The 21,567-nt window shown below is 40.2% G+C and overlaps 1 protein-coding gene across 3 annotated transcripts in view; it reads left to right on the top strand.

The window, feature by feature from the left end:
- Crebbp (CREB binding lysine acetyltransferase) overlaps positions 1-21,567 on the top strand; it is a 139,028-nt gene that overhangs the window by 101,885 nt on the left and 15,576 nt on the right. For 2 of the 3 annotated variants that reach the window (XM_075941802.1, XM_075941800.1), the window contains 9 exons: positions 1,511-1,690; positions 2,810-2,999; positions 9,574-9,692; positions 10,334-10,573; positions 10,979-11,067; positions 16,707-16,787; positions 18,705-18,761; positions 20,927-21,004; positions 21,292-21,359. In XM_075941802.1, coding sequence (XP_075797917.1) covers positions 1,511-1,690; positions 2,810-2,999; positions 9,574-9,692; positions 10,334-10,573; positions 10,979-11,067; positions 16,707-16,787; positions 18,705-18,761; positions 20,927-21,004; positions 21,292-21,359 — 1,102 coding nt within the window. The remainder of the gene's footprint in view (positions 1-1,510; positions 1,691-2,809; positions 3,000-9,573; positions 9,693-10,333; positions 10,574-10,978; positions 11,068-16,706; positions 16,788-18,704; positions 18,762-20,926; positions 21,005-21,291; positions 21,360-21,567) is intronic. The other variant, XM_075941801.1, reaches the window with a different exon arrangement.

The following is a 21,567-nucleotide window of genomic DNA, read 5'->3' as shown; positions in this document are numbered from 1 at the left end:
AGTCATTGGTATATCACAGTAAAGACAAATTGAACTGTATGTACAACAATTATTTTCCCTGTTTTCTGTTCTAGATTAATATCATCTAGGTTTTAATAGTTTTTGTGCTTAGATTCATTGGTTTGGTAAACATGCCAAGCTCCAAACTACAGGTTCTCTAACCCGGCTCATCAGCCTTCTTTCAGAATGGAAGACTTTTCTTGTAGTGATGAGCCGAGCAGGCCTGTTTTTTATTCTGCTCGGATTCCGCATGGCTAGCTTTACCCTGGAAATATCAACACACAAATTGTATTCATTTAAACACTGCCTGGCCCATTAGTTTCAGCCTCTTATTGGCTAATTCTCACATCTTGCTTTAACCCATATTTAGTAATCTGTGTAGCACCACGAGGTGGTGGCTTACCAGGAAAGATTCAGCATGTCTGACCTGGCGGCTGGCTCCATGGCAGCTGCTTCACTGCCTTCTTTCTCCCAGCATTCTGTTCTGTCTACTCCGCCTATCTAAGCTGCTGTCCTATCAAAAGCCAAGGCAGTTTCTTTATTAGCCAATGAAAGTAACACATAGACAAATGACCTTCCTCCATCATTTTCTTACTCATATTGAAACAACAGTGTGAAGGCTTGTACCTTCTATGGCTCTAACCAGCCCATTCTTTTCTGTAGGTGGCTTTGGAAGGATGGGAGGTGTTCCCTGCATCATCCCAGGACTACTGGCCAGTGCCTAGCCAAGTGCCTTTCTAGAAATACAGAAATCTTAGTATCGTTTCCTTTTGAGTCTAGTCTATAGATTCCCCTCCTCTCAGATTTATGTTAATTCCATTCTGGGATATTCAGAATATTTGTAGAATGACAGAATTAATCAAATGACAGTTCCAAAGATGACATTATTATTTTTCTTTCTCCATAAGGACATATACTTTCTCTGACACTGCATTTTGTCTCTTAAGTTGTTTCCTACCTTCAGACCAGGGCGTAAGGCAAGCACTCTGCCACTGACTGCATCCTGTGCCCTCTAAAGAGATTTCTTTCTATCTCCTTTATTAGTTTATGTGGTACTTTATTGGGTAAAGTCCGTCACATGGCCATGGAATGTTTGTTTACTCCAACACCATCATTGTCCTGTGTTAACACAGGCTTATTGGATATTCTGCTTCACATAGGCCGTTAGTTCTCAATCTCCTCATAACTACTTAAGTGTTTATCATGAGCCTGAATGCTAATGAAGGGAAATAATGGTCAAATAATCTAGTAGAAAACGAAGAGAAAATAATTTTATGTTAGAATTTAGAAAACTATTCTCCTGGCTCTTCATTTTTGGTAAGAAGTAAATCATGTTTCTGGCAGTGACTTCCTCTAGAGTGCTTTCCAAGAGCTTCTGTTCTTTAGTGTTCCTACTAGGTGCTTAGGTTGTATAGAGAAATACTAAAAAGAAAGCCGGGGTTGAAAGGGCAGGAGCTGAAGGCATTGATGTGGTCTGCTTTACAGTGATGAATGATTATTATCTTTGCAGCTTTCTCAGGCAGCAGCCAGCATTGATAATAGGGTCCCCACTCCCTCCTCTGTGACCAGTGCTGAAACCAGTTCCCAGCAGCCAGGACCTGAAGTTCCCATGCAGGAAATAAAGACAGAAGTTCAGACCGATGATGCTGAGCCTGATCCTGGTGAATCCAAGGGGGAACCTAGGTCTGAGGTACATGTTGTTCCCCAGGTGGCAATACATGGCTTGTGTGTGGTAGCTTTACCTATATATCCTCAGGACCTACCATGATGTTTGGATATTCATTTTAAATGTTGGCATTTTCTAGAAGTCTTTTTGGTGATGTTCTTCATTCATTTCTAGTTTTGTAGAAGGGGGCGATATATTCGTTTACTAACTTATGGAAGAACTTGAAATCTGGGAGCCAAGAGCTGAATCTAGCCTGTGAATTTGTGGTTTTGTTTGAACTGCTCAGTATTTTGAAAATCAGGAAATTGCAAATAAAACTTTTGATACTTGATTTTCCTCAAAAGATGAACAATTCTTCCATCAATACACTAATATTTCTTTATGGCAGGCAGTGTCCCACCTGATGTGGGATGTGTCCCTCAGGTGGGACAAAGGTTTCCCAATTAGTCCAAGCCTCATATCACACTCTTTATCTCAGAGCATGGGGTTTTGATCCTTGTTCCAGTTTTCCAAGATACTTTTGCTTCCCAACTAGATGTATCAGTATTTCACTGAGCATATAAACATACTCCCCCCCCCTTTTTGTCATTTGGAGATAAGGTTTCTCTGTGTGGTACTGATTGTCCTGAAACTCTTGTAGACCAGGCTGGCCTTGAACCCTTAGAGGTCTACCTGCCTCTGCCTCCTGAATGCTGGGATTAAAGGCGTACACCACCATTGCCCGGCTATAAGCTTACTTTTATTTTGAAAAAATTTTAATTAGAACTATGATTCAGTGCTGTATGAAGTGATTCAGTGGACATGGGGTATTTTGTTCCTTTCCTTAACAAGAAAAAAAAAAAATGGACGTGTACCTTTAACCAGAAGAACTCTTAGCAAACCCATGTATGCAAAGAGACTTAAGAGTAGAAATAGACGCCGGGCAGTGGTGGCGCACGCCTTTAATCCCAGCACTCGGGAGGCAGAGGCAGGCGGATCTCTGTGAGTTCGAGACCAGCCTGGTCTACAGAGCTAGTTCCAGGACAGGCTCCAAAACCACAGAGAAACCCTGTCTCGAAAAACCAAAAAAAAAAAAAGAGTAGAAATAGACTAGGTTATGGGGTCTGACAGTTATCTATCTTCTGTGGCTCTATTTTTCTCAAGATGTTAGAAGAGGACTTACAAGGATCTTCTCAAGTAAAAGAAGAAACAGACACAACAGAGCAGAAATCAGAACCAATGGAAGTAGAAGAAAAGAAACCCGAAGTAAAAGTAGAAGCTAAAGAGGAAGAAGAGAACAGTGCTAATGGCACAGCCTCACAGTCAACATCCCCTTCGCAGCCACGCAAAAAAAGTAGGTCACATTTTCTATAACTTAAGACTAGCTGTGCTTCCACACCAAAGATTGAAAGCTGTGGTGGGAAAATGATTACAAATTTCTTTTTATGCTCTTTGCCTGTCATTCTCTAAGTTTTACTTCTGAGAATGGAGACAACAGGGATGGAAAAATTCAGTATGCTGGGCAAACATGAGGACCAGAGTTGGGATCCTAGCAATCCTATAAAATGCTGGGTGTGCACTGTGGGAGGCAGAGACTTGAGAAGCTGGGACTTGCCAACCACCAGGATAACTCCAGGTTTTTTGTTGTTGTTTTTGTTTTTGTTTGTTTGGTTGGTTGGTTTTGGTTTTTCAAGACAGGGTTTCTCTGTAGCTTTGGAGCCTGTTGTGGAACTTACTCTGTAGACCAGGCTGGCCTCAAACTCCACAGAGATCCGCCTGCCTCTGCCTCCCGAGTGCTGGGATCAAAGGCGTGTGTCACCAGAGCCCCGCAACTCCAGGTTTAGTAAGAGACTTCTTAAAGGAATAAGGCAGGACTCCAGTTGTCCCCCTGGCCTCCATGAATGCATGCAGAGGTATACACGCCTGTACACACTGAAGTACTGCATACGCCCCCACCCCCACCCCCACACATATGTAAGAGAAAAATAACAATAACAGGCTATGGCTGTCTTCTGAGGTGAGATGTTGTTCTGGATTGTTGAACAAGCTAAGGGTTGTAGGCTCTGCAGAGGCAGATAAAAGAGCTGTTGGACAAAAATGCTCTCATTTGAGGCAAATGATTACTGTCCGTGTGTTGTGCTTTCAGCACATATGTGTGCGAATTAGAGATTTGTGCTGATGGAGAGGAGTAAGGGGCTGTCTAGCTGCTGTGACTTGGCCTGGCATGGGAATATAAAGTTCCAGATGTATGAGGTTAGCTCAGGGCAAGTAGAAATTGAGTGTACTCCACTGAAGATGTGTCCACGGTAGAAACAGGATGCTGGAAGATTGTTAAGTGACCCTTGCTTGACCTTGGAAGTTGAGAAAGTGCAGAGAATATAGGTGACTGAGGCAGTAAAGCTCCACATGGGAAGGGAATTCCTTGTATAGTGGGTTTTTGATTATGTTGGACTATGTTGTCATTGCTTATCCTTTGAAGAAGTAAAACTGAGGAAAATAAAAATATTTAATTCATTTAAATTAATGTCTGTTAATGGTAACATTTACCCCGCTCCCATCCCAAGAATGGGATATCACTACCTGTGATATCGCTAACCTCAATGAACACATTTTTACGAAAATTATCTTTCCAAACAAAAATTGTAAGAAAGTGACATTATTTTGTGATCCTGCAATGTTTTGAAGAGTGTTACGGTGACTTGGACTATTGAGGTCTCTCCTACACTCTGTTGAGATGGTATTGTTTGAACTGGGTGAGGAATTCTTCATGGCCCTTTCAGGTAACTAGGAGTACTCTGCTCTGACAGATACTTCAAAATTCAACAAGCAGAAACTCTTGAGGGTGAGTTAATGTCATCCTTTGGTCAACTGCAAGGTACTAGGTCATTGAGTTATGAGCATTTTCTAAGTGCTGACATACTTGATGCTGTATCAACCCCCTTCTACAAAGACTCACAGTTTCCAGTATCACTGTCAGTTTCATAAAACAAATCTTAAAAACTTTGAAAAATAGCAAGCTCATGTGGCAAAAGTTTTCCAAAACATTTTTGATGAAGGCCAGATTTTACCATTGGCCACAAATATTGTCATTTGTCCTTGAAGTAACTGACTCACTTAGTTGATTTTTTTTGAGACAAAACTTTGCCACAGACAAGAACTGAGTAACAGCTTTGGTTTTTGTTTGTTTGGTTTGGTTTGTTTTTCAAGACAAGGCTTCTCTGTAGCTTTGGTGCCTGTCCTGGAACTAGCTCTTGTAGACCAGGCTGGCCCGGAACTCACAGAGATCCCCCTGCCTCTGCCCCCCCTCCTGTGCTGGAATTAAAGGCCTGCGCCACCACCGCCCAGCTGAGTAACAAGTGACCCTTGTAAGTTCTCTGTCTTCGGGGGAGAGAATCAGTTCCTGCTGTCATCCTCTGTGCTGACCCTGCTGCTGGTTCCCAAGGCTGCTGCTCCACAGCGTGACCTCCTGTTGTATTACAGAGTGGCAGCACATGTGGGAAGATGAGATTTATCGAGAGCATTGATGCTACTACCTCATCAAGGATGTACTGTGTTGGCTGGCATTCTTTTTCCTCAGAGTAGTGTGGCCACAAAGACTGGAAGAACCTCCCATTCATTGCCTCCTCAGTGCCACTACTAACATAGTGTGTTTCTGTGTTAGGGGTCATTTGGATCTCAGAGACCCCAGAGAGACCTAGGACAGTGCTAGGACATTCTTCACTGATTAGTAAACTGAGTTGTTCAGTTTATGTAAAACTACTTTGTTGAATCTTCAGTACTACATATTGGGCTGCATGGGTGTTATAAGCCACACACTTGAGAATTGTGTATAGTTTACCATTCTTACTGAATGAAGCTTATGATGCTTGCAAAGTGTAATAACATTCTGTACCACACCAGCTAATTAGTCACAGGGAAATTGATTCTGATATAGTTACCGACTTCTCTTTCCTTATGGAGTCATATTACACAAGCATGGTAAAGATAGGAATTTGAAAATACTTTATTTAGCATAGGCTTTAATTGACAAATTAAACAGAGTGACACACATTCAGACACTTTACTTACCACTGGGGAGAAGAGTGAGAGTGAGCAGACCTTTTCTTTAAGACTGTGTATCTGTGTATGTCTACAGTGTCTAGTAGATGGAAGGATCCCCTGGAGCTGAAGTTACAGGTGGTTGTGAGCTACTCAACATGGGTGATGGGAACTAAACTCCAGTCCCCAGGAAGAGAGCAGCAAGTGCTCTTAACCACTAAGCTTCCTCTTTAGCCCCTAAAATTGCCTTTTTTTTTTTTTTGGAGGGCATGAGGGTGCCCACACACGACACATACGGGTAAGTGGAAGTCAGTGCAAAACTTGTAGGAGTTGATTCTTTGCATCATACAGGTCCATCCCACAGATTAAGCTCAGGTTGTCAGGCTTGGCAGCAAGTGGCTTTACCTAGTAAGCTATCTCATTAGCCTGTAAGCAGGTTTTTTGGGGGGTTTTTTTGTTTGTTATTTTTTTTTTTTTGAGATGGGGTCTCCCTATGTAATACTAGCAGACTTACAGAGATTCACTTATCTCTGCCTTCTGAGTACTGGGGTTAAAGGCATGTGCTGCCATATTGACTGAGGTTTTCTGTCCTGCCTGGTTCCCACAGTCGTTAAGTCCCAAAGAAATCACACAGAAGTCTACATTAGTTTTAAACTGGTTGGCCTAGTGGCTCAGACTCCTTATTAACTATTATAACTTAATAGTAGTCCATTCTTGTCTATGTTAGCCACAAGGCTTAGTACCTTATTTGGCGAGGCAGTCACATCTTGCTTCCTCTGAGGCTAGGTCAAGACTGCAGACTAGGACTTCCTTCTTTCCAGAATTCTCCTGTTCTCATTGACCCGCCTCTACTTCCTGTCTGGTTGTCCTGCCTATACTTCCTGACTGGCTACTGTACAATCAGCATTTTATTAAAATACAATTGACAGGGTACAAACCATTGACCCACAGCACTGCCACACCCAGCATGAGCAAACTTTTTAGATAAGGTCTCCCTGTGTAACTCAGTATGCCCTGCCACCCCTGTCTCCCAAATGCAGGAAATAGAGCTTGTCCAGTCAAGACCCACCTATTAGCAGGCATTTTCTTTGACAGGCTAGGTAGTATTTCAGGCTTTATAAGGTCTCTGTTAAAATTGACTGCCTCAAAGACAGCAGCAGATGATATGCAAATAAGTGAAAATGACTATGTGCCCATAAAAGCTTTATTTTTTGACACTCAAACTTTAATTTCTTTTCATTTTAATTTGTCATAAAATATACTTTTCCTGGTCATTATAAAAGGTTAAAGGCCATTTTGAGACCCTGACTTATGGAAAGTAGTAATTTTCATAGTAATTTGTCAACCTCTTATCTGTTGGAACGAAAAAGCTTTTGGTTAGATGTTTTCTAATAAAGAATTATTTAAGGGGCTGAGAAAGTTGCTTAGCAGTATTTGATGTACAAGCAGCAAGCATGGGGACTAGAGTTCAACACTCGCAGATCCCTCTTAAGGGACAGGTAGGTGTATTGACTTGCTTGTTATTCTAGTACTCAGGAAGTAGAAGAGACAAGGGGTCCTTGGAACAAGCTAGCCAGCTAGTTAGATTAGCTATTCTTACAAGTTCTGAGTTTGCATCAGGACCTTGACTTGAATAAGGTGAAGAACAATGAAAAAAGAGTGTCAGCTTTGGGCCTCCCACATTCTGCACGTGTGCACACACTACCACCACTGTATACACATGAAACTAGGATAACCACATTACTCTGGATACTGGATAGGGTTGGGCATGGTGGCATAAGCCTGCAATCCTAGCACTTGGGAGACTGGGGCGGTAGAATAATGAGTTCAAAACCAACCTGGGCTATGTAGTAAATTTCTAGCCTATACATACTAAGTCCCTGTCTCAGAAGATAAAAACACAAAAGCACATTACCCCACCCCCACCTCACATCCACAAAAACAAAAAACAAAAAAAAAAAAACAAAAACCAGGTGCTCCTTTGTAACTGTTTTATAAAAGAAGAATGAAGTTAGCAGAAAGAAAGCAAGAATGTTCATTATTTACAAGGTTACTGGAGCATGTCTTGAGTGGACCTTTATGTTACTAGGTGCTGGAGATGTTATAATGAGTCTTCTCTGTTCATCTAGACCTTGAGCCAGTAGTACAAGGACAAGAGCAGCCTGGTGTCCTGCAAAAGAGGCAGTGTCTGTCAACAAGACAATGCAGGATACCTGGACAGTCCCTGCTCTGATAAGGATAAATTATGGAGAACCTTGGGGCATGTGTTTACATGCCTAAACTGAGGATGTTAAGTTGAATTTCTCTGTTAACCTTTAACCTTTCCTGTGAAAAAAATGATCAGATAAATTCCCAGAATTTGACAAGTTAGAATCCCCAATCAGAAATGACAACACACACACACACACACACACACACACACACACACACACACACACACACCCCATGACCCAACTGAAACTTTTATCTCACTGTGTATTCTTGGCTGGTATGGCCTGGCTTGAAACTCACTGTGTAGACCAAGCTGTCCTGAACTCACAGAGATCAGTTTGCTTCTACCTCCCAAGTGCTGGGATTAAAGACATTCGACATCACAGCCAGAAAAATACAAAACAAACAAACAAAAAAACCCATAAAGTTTGGATCACTCACAACGTCAACCACCAGAACTGCTTCAACATACATTTTTCTGTTCATTTTCTTTGTGGAGGAAATACTAACCTACTCCCTGAGGACTAGAGTAGGGTGTGTTCTATCATCTAATGACTGTCCTATCTTGAAGGTATTTGGGAGCCTGTTTGTTTGCTTATTTGTTTACTTATTTGGTTTTCAAGGCAAGGTTTCTCTGTAGCTTTGAAGCCTGCCCAGGAACTAGCTCAGGCTGATCTCGAACTCACAGAGATCTGCCTGCCTCTGCCTCCTGAATGCTGGGATTAAAGGTGTGTGCCATCACCGCCCAGGTTTATTTACGTATTTTTTTTTATTTTATTTTATTTTTTTTTTTTTGGATTTTTTTCGAGACAGGGTTTCTCCGTAGCTTTTTGGTTCCTGTCCTGGAACTAGCTCTTGTAGACCAGGCTGGCCTCGAACTCACAGAGATCCACCTGCCTCTGCCTCCCCAGTGCTGGGATTAAAGGCGTGCGCCACCACCGCCCGGCATATTTATGTATTTTTAATTGTTTATTTTTGGCTGTCTGACTGGCTTACTTTGAGATAGAGTCTCGCTCCCATAGCCCACGCTGGCCTGGAACTGAAAGCAGTCCTTTTTTGCCTTGCCCTCCTGAGCATTGGAATTATAGGACAATAGTAACCACAGAATGGGTGGGAAATGTGATGGCTAAGAGGGGAGAGCAGTAGGCACTGGCAGATGTTAAAGAAACACCATGAACTTTCAGAGACTTTCTATTTTTGTAGTTATCGTTTACATTTGTGTATGGGGGTGCAGTAGAGAAAGGTATATTTCAAGTGAGTTGAATTTAACTGAGCCAAACATAAAAGAGCATCACCAGAGAATTCACAAAAGGTCCCAGCAATGAAATGGCTTTATTTACTGCCTAGCTTGGTCAGGGAAGCAGAATTAGAAATTAACTTCGTTTTCTGTTGCAGCAATATTTGAAGATTGGGAATTTTTGTTGAAACAAACTCCTCCATGCTCTATTTTGTCTCATGGTCTGAGTGTCAGATTTAAAGGCCACACTTTACTATATTCAGAAACCCCAACTTAGGCCTCTAGTTCAAGAATTCCTCCAGTGATGAATAAAATGTCAGAGTGCTCAGAAAGAATTGTGGGTGGGAAGTAGAAGCCACTAGGCTTGTAGTTTGAATGTGATGATGGATGTATCTGAGTGCCCTTTATGTGATTTATCTTCCCGATGTTTTTCTCCTTCTAGTCTTTAAACCTGAGGAGCTACGCCAGGCACTTATGCCAACTCTAGAAGCACTCTACAGACAGGACCCAGAGTCTTTACCTTTTCGGCAGCCTGTAGATCCCCAGCTCTTAGGAATCCCAGTAAGTTAATATGAAGGATGGGTTAGAACATTGAGTATCTATTGCTTCATCTCTTAAAATTAAGTAAAATAATTGCTTTGAGGATTTTCCCCCTCATATAAAAATCTCTGTCAGCTGTTATTGATGGGTCAGAAGCATTTACTGTTCTGAAGCCCACTTGCTTTAGCACAGAGCCCCTTTAGAGGCTTTGTGTACAGTTTGTCTACAAGAATTGGCCTAAAGAATAAAAATGCCAACTATGATATACAAATCAATCCCTATTTGATATCCTTGGGAGACTTGGAAAGGCCATGTGCTCTTTCAAAATTAGTGTTTGTGTTAATCATTAAATTGCATTTTGTTTCTGTAGAAGTATGCATTTTCTGATGCATTTGTTTACCATTTTTATTCAGCAAATTAAACCCCTCATTTTCATTAAAATTGTGTTCTAATAATCCCTTTATTGTTTGCTTTAGCTTTGCCTTTGCAGTAATTTAGTCACACACGCACATTATCAGTCGCCATATTAGCAAGTCAAATCAAAGGAATATTTGCAGTTATCCTCTTTTCACTTCATTTTTTACTCTTGGGAATAGAATGTCTGATTTTTTTATTGTTAAACTTTGGGGGATTCACTCATGAGGTTGACTTTATTCTTTTAGGATTATTTTGATATTGTGAAGAATCCTATGGACCTTTCTACCATCAAACGGAAGCTGGATACAGGGCAGTACCAAGAACCCTGGCAGTATGTGGACGATGTCTGGCTTATGTTCAACAATGCGTGGCTATATAATCGTAAGACATCCCGGGTGTATAAATTTTGCAGTAAACTCGCAGAGGTCTTTGAGCAAGAAATCGACCCTGTTATGCAGTCTCTTGGATATTGCTGTGGACGAAAGGTATAGTATTTCTGGAAAAGAAATTTTTCTGGTTAATCCAACCAAGATGGTGTTACACTAAGATTCTGACCATAAACATGTGCTTGGGAGCTCTAGGGTATATTGCAGTCTTAGTAACAGTTGCCTTGTTGATGTGATATCATGGTCAAAGTGAGAGGTACTCACTGGCAGATCTCTCTCAGTGTCCTTTGGCCATTGTATCTGTCTGTAATATCTGAAACCAGAGATATGCCAATTCTGTCATATTAAAAGTAAAAAATTTCCTGAAACAGCTATGAACATTGGCAGAATATTACCTCATGTTCTAGTTAGTAACTTACTAGTTGGGTGTGACTCCATAGCATGCTAGATACTTGGGGATGGTAAGTGGGATATACGTTTAGTATTTTCTCTTTGTTTTTGCAGTATGAGTTTTCCCCACAGACTTTGTGCTGTTATGGGAAGCAGCTGTGTACAATTCCTCGTGATGCAGCCTACTACAGCTATCAGAATAGGTAAGCATCATGTAGGTCCCTGTATTCCAAAATAAAGGAAGGTGTTAAGACGAGGATTGTGCATTTTGTCATAGCCTGAATGTGTTACATATTTCCTGAAATTCCTATAAAAAAAATGCTACAATTTCGCCGGGCGATGGTGGCACACGCCTTTTATCCCAGCACTCGGGAGGCAGAGGCAGGCAGATCTCTGTGAGTTCGAGACCAGCCTGGTCTACAGAGCTAGTTCCAGGACAGGCTCCAAAGCCACAGAGAAACCCTGTCTCGAAAAACAAAAACAAAACAAAAAAAAGCCACAGTTTCTGTGCCCTTTGGTCCCCTTATTTTAAAACATACATTTGCTAAACATGGGGGCTCAGACCTTTAATCCCAGCACTTGAAGGCAGAGGCAGACAGATCTCTGTGATTTCGAGGCCAGCCTAGCCTACAGAGTGGGTTCCAGGCAGCCAGGGTTATGTAGAGAGATCCTGTCTCAAGGGGGGGAGGGGGGGAACCATACATTTATAGTAAAAAATTTAATGTTATTGTGGGCTAAGGCTCACTAGTAATTACTTGAAATACAAAACTGTAGCCAAGAGGCCAAAGTTAAGACTAACCTTGGAAAAGCCTGAAATGACTTTTATGATATTCAGAATATAGGAAGTTGGATTTATTCTACAGAAAATACATACCTACATCATTTGGCCTTGCTGGGTCTGGTAGACTTGTAGGGGTATTTGTTTGTTTTTGTTTTTGCTTTTGCTTTGTTTTTTGAAAAAGAACACAAGGGTACTCTTTGCTAACACTGCAATGTGAGGACTAGTGTCCCTTAATGAATTCAAGACTAGCTCTCCTGAGACTAGTGGGAGCACAGCGAGACCCTGGTGTTTGTTTTGTTTTTATTTGTTTTAAAAACTACTTTGTTTTAGATGCTACTGTCTTTGAGAGTGGTAAGCCTGCCTGGAAAATAGTTGGCATCCTTTTGGAATGTTAAGGTGGTTAGACTCCTATGTAGAGGGACAATGAATGATGATGATATACAAATAACCTCTGTAGTTTGAAGCTTATTTTGAAAATTAAATTCCTTAATGCTAATGTGCTTTTTTGCTAAGATGAAGTGAAATTCCTTTCTGTCAGTTGTATTATGAGACCTCTTGTTGCCTTGTTAAGACTTCGTGCCTTAAAGAACAAGCTGTGACTTACACTGAAGTCAGTACTGTTGACTGCACTTTGTAAACCAGCAATGGAAGCCTCTATGTGACGTTTTTGCATTTGTTCTCCATCTTGGAGCTTGAGCATTTACATCATGGTTTGGCCCTTTGGATATTTAGACTCTCGCTTATTTGGGCCATAACAAAAAAGGACTGTTGATTTATACAAAGATACTTATACATAGGTTTGACAAATTTGGAATTTGGAATTTTTTTCTTAAGTATATTTTTTGGAGTTGTACTTGTAATTATAAAATAAAATGTAACTATCTTCATGATAGCTCCTATAGAATTGCTGTTTAAAAAAAAAAAAGAATTTAATGGCTGACAAGGCGGCTTATTGGTGTAGGGCATTTGTTGTCAAACTTGATGACCAGAGTTTGATCCCTGGGCCTACATGGTAGAAGGAGATTATGGACTCTCCTAAGTTGCTCTCTGATCTTCACATGCACACATGTGCATACAAATAAATAAACAAATTTTTAAAATAATCAAAAAAGAAAGACTCCCAAATCTTGTGTGATCAGTCTATAATTCTTCAGCTTTGATGACCCTTCCCAGAGTCATCTCTAATAGAAGTGCAGCCTGAACTACTTGTCCTGGTGAAAACAACTTAACTAAACATTCCCCTTCTTAAGTAGAAGTGTTTGGTGGGGGTAGTTGTGCAGGTGTCTTGTTTTGTGGTCTGTGGTGTTGTTTGTAGTTACTAGTACTGTGGATAGACTCCAGAACATCCAGAACATTGCTTATGCAGTGTCTGTCACCCTTGGCCTTGCAGTAGAAACATTGAGAGACAAAATTGAAAAGGATGCCATAACCCCTCAGGGGATCCTCCCACAATGACCATGTATTATGCCTTGTCCCCTCCATTTATTGTCTTAGCCCTGTGATACATTTCATGATGTATCAAACTTAACCTTATTCAAGGTACAAGCGCAATAGCATCTCTCCTAACTGGCTCTTGTCCTGTCTTCAATGGGATAGTGCATAGGAATGTACTTTGAAGACCATTGTGATTTATAGAAAGTTGTAAATTTGTTTATATGGTTGGCTGGTTTTGCTTTTTGTTTATTCATTTATTTATTTTTGGTTGGTTGGTTTTGTTTTGCTGAGCTAGGGTCTCGCTGTAGCTCAACTTGACCTCACATTTGATTTTCTTGCCTCAGCCTCCTGAGTGCTAGAATGATAGGCAGAGACCACAACACCTGGCTTCCCCTAAGTATTTGGGCCTTTGCATTGTTTCACTGTTCTTGGTTGCTTAGGGACTTCTTGTAATGACTTACACAGATCAGGGCCCATCCTCTGAGAGCAATTAAAGGTCAATTGAGCTCGTAGGATCAGGAAAGTTCAATGATAGAGGACAAACACTAGGATTATTCTGGAAGTGCTGAAATGCCTAGTTTTATTTTTTGTAGAACTTCACTTTTACTAAACAAAAGTATAAATACAGGAGTTGTATCCTATGTATGATACATCTCAAAAGTTTTAGCCATTTGTACCCTCTGTGCTCTTAGAAAAGTACATGAATTGATCATTACCCTGTAATTTTAAGAAAGCAGCGACCAAATTCAACAATTAGCATTCTGATTGCTCATCATTATTTTCAAATTGACTGAACACTATTGTGTTCCAAATAAATTCTGTTGTCACTTGTGCTAAAGTTTTAGGCACTTAAATCAGTAAAACATGCTACAGACCATTAAAACAAGTGAAATTCTTAATGTTTATGCTAGTGGGTGCTTACATTTTTAAAATTGGAAAGTAACTTACTTTGAGGAAACTGTTACAGCTTTTCCAGTAATTATTTGAAGATAATGTGGAAATTATCTATAGATACTCCAATTTATAAATACTGATAGAGTATTTAAAACAATCTGCATTTGAAAATATACAATAAACTACTTTCATTCACAGCTAAACTCTATAGTTACATTGCTAACTTAGCAACCCAGATTTGTATTATCATTGGATTACGTGAACTGTTTCTCCTTCACGGTCCCATGTTTATCACACTACTTCCTTCACACAGACAGAGTGTTATCCAGATTGGTAATGGTTAAGAAGTAAACTTCTGAACCTTTATTTTTAGGGAGAATGAAGTGTAGACTTTGTCATAATAACGACCGTCTACATAAATTTTCATCTTCATTAGAAAGCTGCCTTGTTCTGCACTCTCTTCATCTCAGTGGAGGTTGATGGAGTGAGGCTATCGGCCCTGTCCTCTCAATGAACAGGCTTGATTATGTGTAAATTTACTGCCAGTGCTTTGGGACAGACTCTAGAATCTTAATACTATCCCTCAAATTTTGTGACCTTGAGCTTCTCAGGAGTGGGAATTGGTCGCCACACACAGAGAGCTTAGGTTTTCTTGGCCATTCCCAGACTGGCTCTCATCGGTGCTTCTCTGTGCGTTAGTTTCCACACTGGAAACAATGGGTGTGTGTTCTCGTGTCTTATGTGTTGTGAAGCTTTAATGACTGACTGAAAACGCTAAGAGTTTTTCCAAGTTCTTAAAATCATCAAGACTCAACTGCGATTATGGTAGTTTCACTTCAAACTGCCCAGCAGTTCTTGCTGGTCCCCAGTAGTACATTTGCTTATATGATGAATGGATCACTTAGTTCTATGCTTTATTTTTAACAGAGTTCTTGGCTTGAGAGAATGTTTGCTTATACTGTGCCCTGCTGTATGTGGAAGAATTTTAAAGGCTCTATAAGAATATTTACAAAATTGTGAATGACAAGGACATTACTATGGTTTACTCAAAAATAGACAAAACTGTCTGTTCCTAGTCAGTTTTTAATCTTATCCTGGCAAGAATCTGCCCTGTTCATCAACAGAATGTGAAAAATTGGATAACCTGAAGATATTATGAATGTTCTGAATGAAGTTTTATGCTTTAAATTGGCTACATGTGTCAGTTAGTGAAGTCTGTGGACAAAATGCTCAATGTTTTAATGAAGGTGAAAACTGGGACTTGTGGGGGCCTCTCCTGGTGGCTCATGTCTTGTTCTGTAGCTGAGTGAGTGATGAGTGAGTGAACATGTGGCTGAGTGATGAACGAGTGAGTGTGTGAGAGCATAGTTAGTGCCTCCTGCTCTGCACTGGGGGTCAGCCTGTGCTCCAAGTCTCATCAGTGTCCTTAATACTAATCCTTCTTGGCATCCTGTAGATGTAGTTTTGAGCGCTAAACCCACATTTTATTGTACTGCTGCTGCTAGCTTATGCTCATCTTTTTGCCTGTGTAATTTACCTCTGTTCAGCTTGTTTATTTTATAGTATTTTTGTGTGCTCATCTTGTTTTATGCAGAATCTGCCTTTTTGTTAACTTCTCATTCATGTCCTTTCCAAACATTTAAGTCTTTATTTTAATCGTTGTCACTTAACAACATGAGCCCTGGCTCATATTATATCACATAAGAAATTGGGATGATGGATAATAAATTTTCAAATGCAGATTGTGCTATTTAAAGATTACCTCTCTAAATTTGCTTAACTTGGGTTGATACCAAGTCAGAACACTCATTCGCCATGTATCTCATCAATGATTGGTCCCAGTACCAAAATTCAAATCACAGCTTAGAAGTGAACCAAAACTTTTCCAAAATTGTTTGTGGGTTTGCATATATTGTATTGTATATACAATATATCACATTTTTTCTCTGTATATTCTTATTAATAAATGGCTGGAAAGTCTTTGACCCTGACTGCATTTCTGTTAAGTGTTTGTCTAGAATATGGATTTGGTTTCATTTGTATTGTAACACAATTACTATTAACTGAGTTGATTAACTTGAGAAAATAGCAAATAAACAGTAACAACAAAAAATGGTTCCAGGTGCTCAACATTGTCACACGTTGGAAGATCTGGCTTAATATTGGAAGTAAAACCTCATGATGCTGTCAAGCACAAAATTTCCATTTTAAAAAAATGAAGCTATTCCAGTTTAACTTGCTTTTAAAAGACTTTTTTCTCATACTGTTGTTCAAAGTAAAATTTTCTATTTTAAACCCTGGCTCAATATTTGATTTTATGACAAAATTCAGCTTTCTAAATTGAGGCTCCATGCAATTCTAGTATTAACTCCTTGAAAACATTTGCATCTTGGAGCCGGACCAAACCTGTCGTTATTAGTGATGATGGCCTATGATGCGTGCAATGAGACCGAATGCTAATCAATGCTTTGCCTTGGCTTTCTGCTTTGTGTTGTCTGGTGTTTGCGTCTTACCTCTGTGTCTGTGCTATTTGTTCCCTTCCCTGTTCTCTAATTCTGCCCTTCCCCACCTGCCCCCCTGTTCCTTTCATTGTCCTCACTGACCCATCAATCAACCAACAACGCCCCCCCTTCGTCGTGGTGCTCTGCCCTGCTCTGATTGGTGGCTTCGTTGCTTGGGTGGCTGTATGTTGTGATGGACCAGTTCACCCAAGTATGGCCTTCTTGCTGACAGGTATCATTTCTGTGAGAAGTGTTTCACAGAGATCCAGGGCGAGAATGTGACCCTGGGTGACGACCCTTCCCAACCTCAGACGTAAGTATGATCTTGCTATACTTCCTTGTGTTCATGCCTGAAGAAGAAGCCAGATATATCATTTTGAGTTGTGTGCATTTTTGTGTTTTGTTTTTCTTCATATATTAACTATACCCACGTTTAATGGAAACATGATTTCATGGGCATAGATATTTATACTTAAAGATACAGGTGTCAGCCAAACAGCAACACCAGTTCTCCATCTTGCTCCGTTCAAGGCAAGATTAGTTCAGTTCTTGACCTTTGTACATTTCACCAACAAATAGCTTTTCCATGGTGGTGGGTTCCCTGCTTCAGTTAGACCTGAGAAGCCAGCTAGCCTTATCCACAGAAAGTGCATGTTGTGTACATATCAGCCCTTTAAGAAAAACAAAACAGTCCTGGAGAGGTAGCTCAGAAGTTAAGAGTACCGACTGCTCTTCAAGAGGACCCAGGTTCAATTCCCAGCACCTACATGACAGCTCACACTCTCTGTAACTCCAGTTCCAGGGATTGACACCCTCACACAGACATACATGCAGGCAAAACCCAGTACACATAAAAATAAATTATGTTTTTAAATAAAAAATTTGGAATTGACTTTACCTTTTAAACCTTCATCTTTTAAGTGACTAAGCTACTGCAAGTTAGATTCCAATCCTCTCTCCACTTCTTCTAGTATAATATAAAAATGCCTATCATTCCTTGCTGGTGGTCTGACTCTTGCTCCCTAGATGGATCCAGCATGTCCGTTAGTTACTCCTTCTGAGTGGCAGCAGCATAACCAGCAAGAGAAATGAAAACTACAGTGGCTACTTGACTCACTTGCATTTGTAAACTGCCCAAAGTCATGCTGGCCTGCCCATCTGCCCTAGCCTGCCAAGTATTTTATAGTTCCCTTTTCTGCACACCCAGTTCCAAATCTTTCATGCTTCTAGTCATGTTGGGAATCTGGCCTCAAAATTAACAGGTCTCACAGACAGGAAAACTGCTTCAGAATTGATTTCATTACCCTTGTCATCTTAATTCTTTGATCTGATTGTAGTTCATCATTGAATTGTAGACAGTAGGGATGGGGAAAAGCTTTTCAATAAATGTTAAGGTTCAGTTATATATAAACAAAAGCTATGGATTACTCTTGACTGTCAATAACAGTTATGTACTGTGCTTTTCAAAAAGCTAGAAGAACATACTTTGAATGTTTTTTTATGCCCCCTCCAAAAAGGTAAGTGTTGGAGGTGGTTAGTATATTTAGCCTAAAAAAAGCATTATGCAGTGTGCACAAGGGTATACCATTAATATGTAAAACATTAAGTTTTGTATGTCACTTAGAATAAAAACTAAAGATGCAGAAAGGGGGCCAGTGGAATGAATCAGTAGTTACAGGCACTTTCATTGCAAATGTGGCAACCTGAGTTCTCTCCCCAAACCCACATGAAGGTGGAAGGAGAGAACCAACTTCACAGAGTTGTCCTCTGATCTCTACAGGAGTACTGTGACATGTGTCTACACATACACATTATGTTTACTCATGTGTGTGTGTGCGTGCACACACACACAGTATGTAAACTCTTTTATTTAAAAGAAACATCAACAAAGAAAGTTATATCTTTCCATGTGTCAGAAGTAATTCACATATGCATGGATTGAAACCCAAATACTCCACCCTTCCAAAGTGGGAGTCCTCGATGGAGTCTTACCTTGCATTGAGGGTGTATTGGCATTTAGCTGTGATCTTACCAATGTCAGTAGCTGTTTGACATATGAACTTGACTGAAAATAAACATCTAAATCTTAACACAATTTTGCTATCATAATCTAAATTATAATAATTATCTCACAGTAAAGCAAATAGTAGTTTAGAACAGATATTTTAAGAAAAAAATGGTAGAGGAATATATGTAGGTCAACTAAAATGTTTCTTTTTCTTTTAAAAAGGACAATTTCCAAGGATCAATTTGAAAAGAAGAAAAACGATACCTTAGATCCTGAACCGTGAGTATATATTACATACACACAAACACACACACACATATATATGTAGTTTTCTCTCTGTCTCTGTCTGTCTCTTTCTTCTGTTTGTCTTTTGAGATAGGTTCTCTCTGTATGGCCCTGGCTGCCCTAAACTCACAGATACCTGCCTGCCTCTGCCTCCCGAGTGCTAGGATTAAAGGTGTGTGTCACAATGCCTGGTTCTTTTTTACTTAGAGTCTTAGATGAGGAAAGTTATTACTTGTGATTAGATTATGGGAGAATAAAATAAAAATAGGGTTTCTTTTCAAATTATCAAAAAGTCAAAATTGATGTCTCTGTAACATGTTCTCCGGTTTCTGGATTTTAATAGTGATAAGATTATGTGGATTAATGGGCAGGAAAGATGAGTCAATGGTTTAAGGCACTGGCTTCTCTTCCAGAAGTCCCAGGTTCAATTCTCAGCAACCTCATGGTGGCTCACAACCATCCATAGTGAAATCTGATGCCCTCTTCTGGCATTTAAAGGCATACATGCAGAGAGAGCACTCACATACATTAAATAAATGAATAAATAAGATTATGTGGGTGAACCAGGTAATGGTGGCACATGCCTTTAATCCTAGCCCTTGGGAGGCAGAGGCAGGAGGATCTCAAGGCCAGCCTGGTCTACAGGGTGAGCTCCAGGACCCTGTCTTGAAAAGTCATTAAATAAAAATTAAATAAAAATAAAATAAAAATAAAGATGATGTGGATGTTTTAGTTCTGATGAAACCTCTTTAAACCTTGGTAATAGGCATCTTTAAGGATTGCTTTGTGTGATTCCATAAAGAATACAGGCCATTATCTGAAATGGTAATATTGTCCCAGAGAAACTCCAAAAATAAGACATCTTAAGAACCACTTTCTAAAAAATCTGCCCTGTGAACTATAGTATATATTCTTAACACTGCCATTGCTTTACAAAGTTGGCTCTTCAAGGTTGGGACAAGTCTGTCACTTTTGCTTTGTTCTCTTGGCCCCCAAATCTCCTAGTTCCAGAGAGGTCAACTGCTATAATGGAAAATACTCAACTTGCCACAGATCAAGCTTTCCTTTTGGGAAGGTTACTATGTCCTCTAGCCTACTACTGTATGATACTTAAGGACAGGATTTCATTATAATGAATGCTGGGGCATATAGAGACTTCCCCCAAGGAAAATTCAGTTTTGTTTCTGATTCTCCATGCTATGTTGTTCTGTTGCCTATCATGGTCATCCCCAACCCCAGTGTTAATGATTCATTTGTATGTATCAGTGTTTGCCTAAATTTATCTATATACAGGACATGTGTGCCTAATGCCTGCAGCAGCCAGAATAGGTCAGATTTCCCTGAACTAGAGTTACAAATGGCTTGGAGGTGAACTTAGGTTCTTAGTGTTCTTCACCACTGAGCCATCTCTCTAGTCCTTTTTGTGTGGGTTTTAAGTTTATTTTTGCAGCAACAGATGAGTGCAGGCAGCAGGAGCCACAGTGTACATGGTTCCATGGATAAGAGCTTTTAGCATGGGTACAACACATCACCACTGGAGTGAACTTCTTGGTGTTGGTATTTCTTACCTAAAAGCAGGTGTTGGAGAGAGGGACATAACATTCTGAGCACAAAGGGCCTGAGTAAGATTGCTCAGTGGGTAAAAGCACTTGCTAAGGATGCAGGACAACATGATTTCATTCCCAAGAATTCAAATAAAGGTAGAAGGAGAGAACTGATTCTACAAAGCTGGCTTTTGACTTCCATTTGTATACCTGCATTTGTGTACATGCCTTCCCTAACCCACACACAAAGGGAAATGGGGAGAGAAAAAAATAGAGAAAATCCAGGAATGGTAGTACAGGCTTCCAATTTTAGCACTGAGTAGACCAGAGATGGATCATGTGTTCAAGGCCAGGCTGGACTTACATGGCTAGACTTCTTTTTACTCAACAGAAAAAGTAGGCAGGGTGGGGTGAAGGTGGGATCCTGTTTCTTGATTAAGAAAATTAACTAACATAGGCAAGCACGTTAAACATTTCTGCATTAGTCAGCACATACATGGATGCCAGAGGTTCTGAAAGTAGCTCAGACAACAGTGTGTGCCATATACTTAAGCTCCTGCTGAAAACTGCATATGTGTGGCTCCTGGTATATAATTGTGCTTTCTTGTCTCCCAGCTTTGTTGACTGCAAAGAGTGTGGCCGGAAGATGCATCAAATTTGCGTTCTACATTATGACATCATTTGGCCTGCAGGGTGAGTGATTTGCTGTGATCTTTGGGAAAGGGGAGCAGCTGTGCACAAGTCATTGGTGTCTGTGGTGCTGAGTCTTGTTCATTGTCAGCAAAATTTAGCAATTAAGGAAGGTGGCAGTTGGTTCTAAATTTAAATCTTGTGTTTGCCTGCTTTACAAATTGTAGACTCAGAGCCGTCTGTCTCTTCACTCTTTTCACAATGATGTGATTTAAACTGCCAACAAAGTATTTCAGTGCTGCATCTTACTGTTGAGTCTAATCTTATCACACCCATTATTTGTTGTACAGTTTTGTGTGTGACAACTGCTTGAAGAAAACTGGCAGACCTCGGAAAGAAAACAAATTCAGTGCTAAGAGTAAGTTTGCTAAAAATTTCTGTGTCCTGGATTGTGTCCTTTGAACTTCTGTAGTTGCTCCCCTTTCTTTGTTACCTGTCACTGTGAACTTTGAGAGCTCAGTGACAGCAGCTTTCATGTGGAAGGTTTTCATTGTAGTGATTCAGCTTGACCCTTTATGACCAGCTCATGTTTTCAGTAACATTTTAGAGGGCTGAAAAAGTAAATT

The sequence above is a fragment of the Microtus pennsylvanicus genome, chromosome 11, assembly GCF_037038515.1.
Source record: "Microtus pennsylvanicus isolate mMicPen1 chromosome 11, mMicPen1.hap1, whole genome shotgun sequence".
Classification (NCBI taxonomy): Eukaryota; Metazoa; Chordata; class Mammalia; order Rodentia; family Cricetidae; genus Microtus; species Microtus pennsylvanicus.
This window is presented reverse-complemented; position numbering and strand designations above follow the sequence as displayed.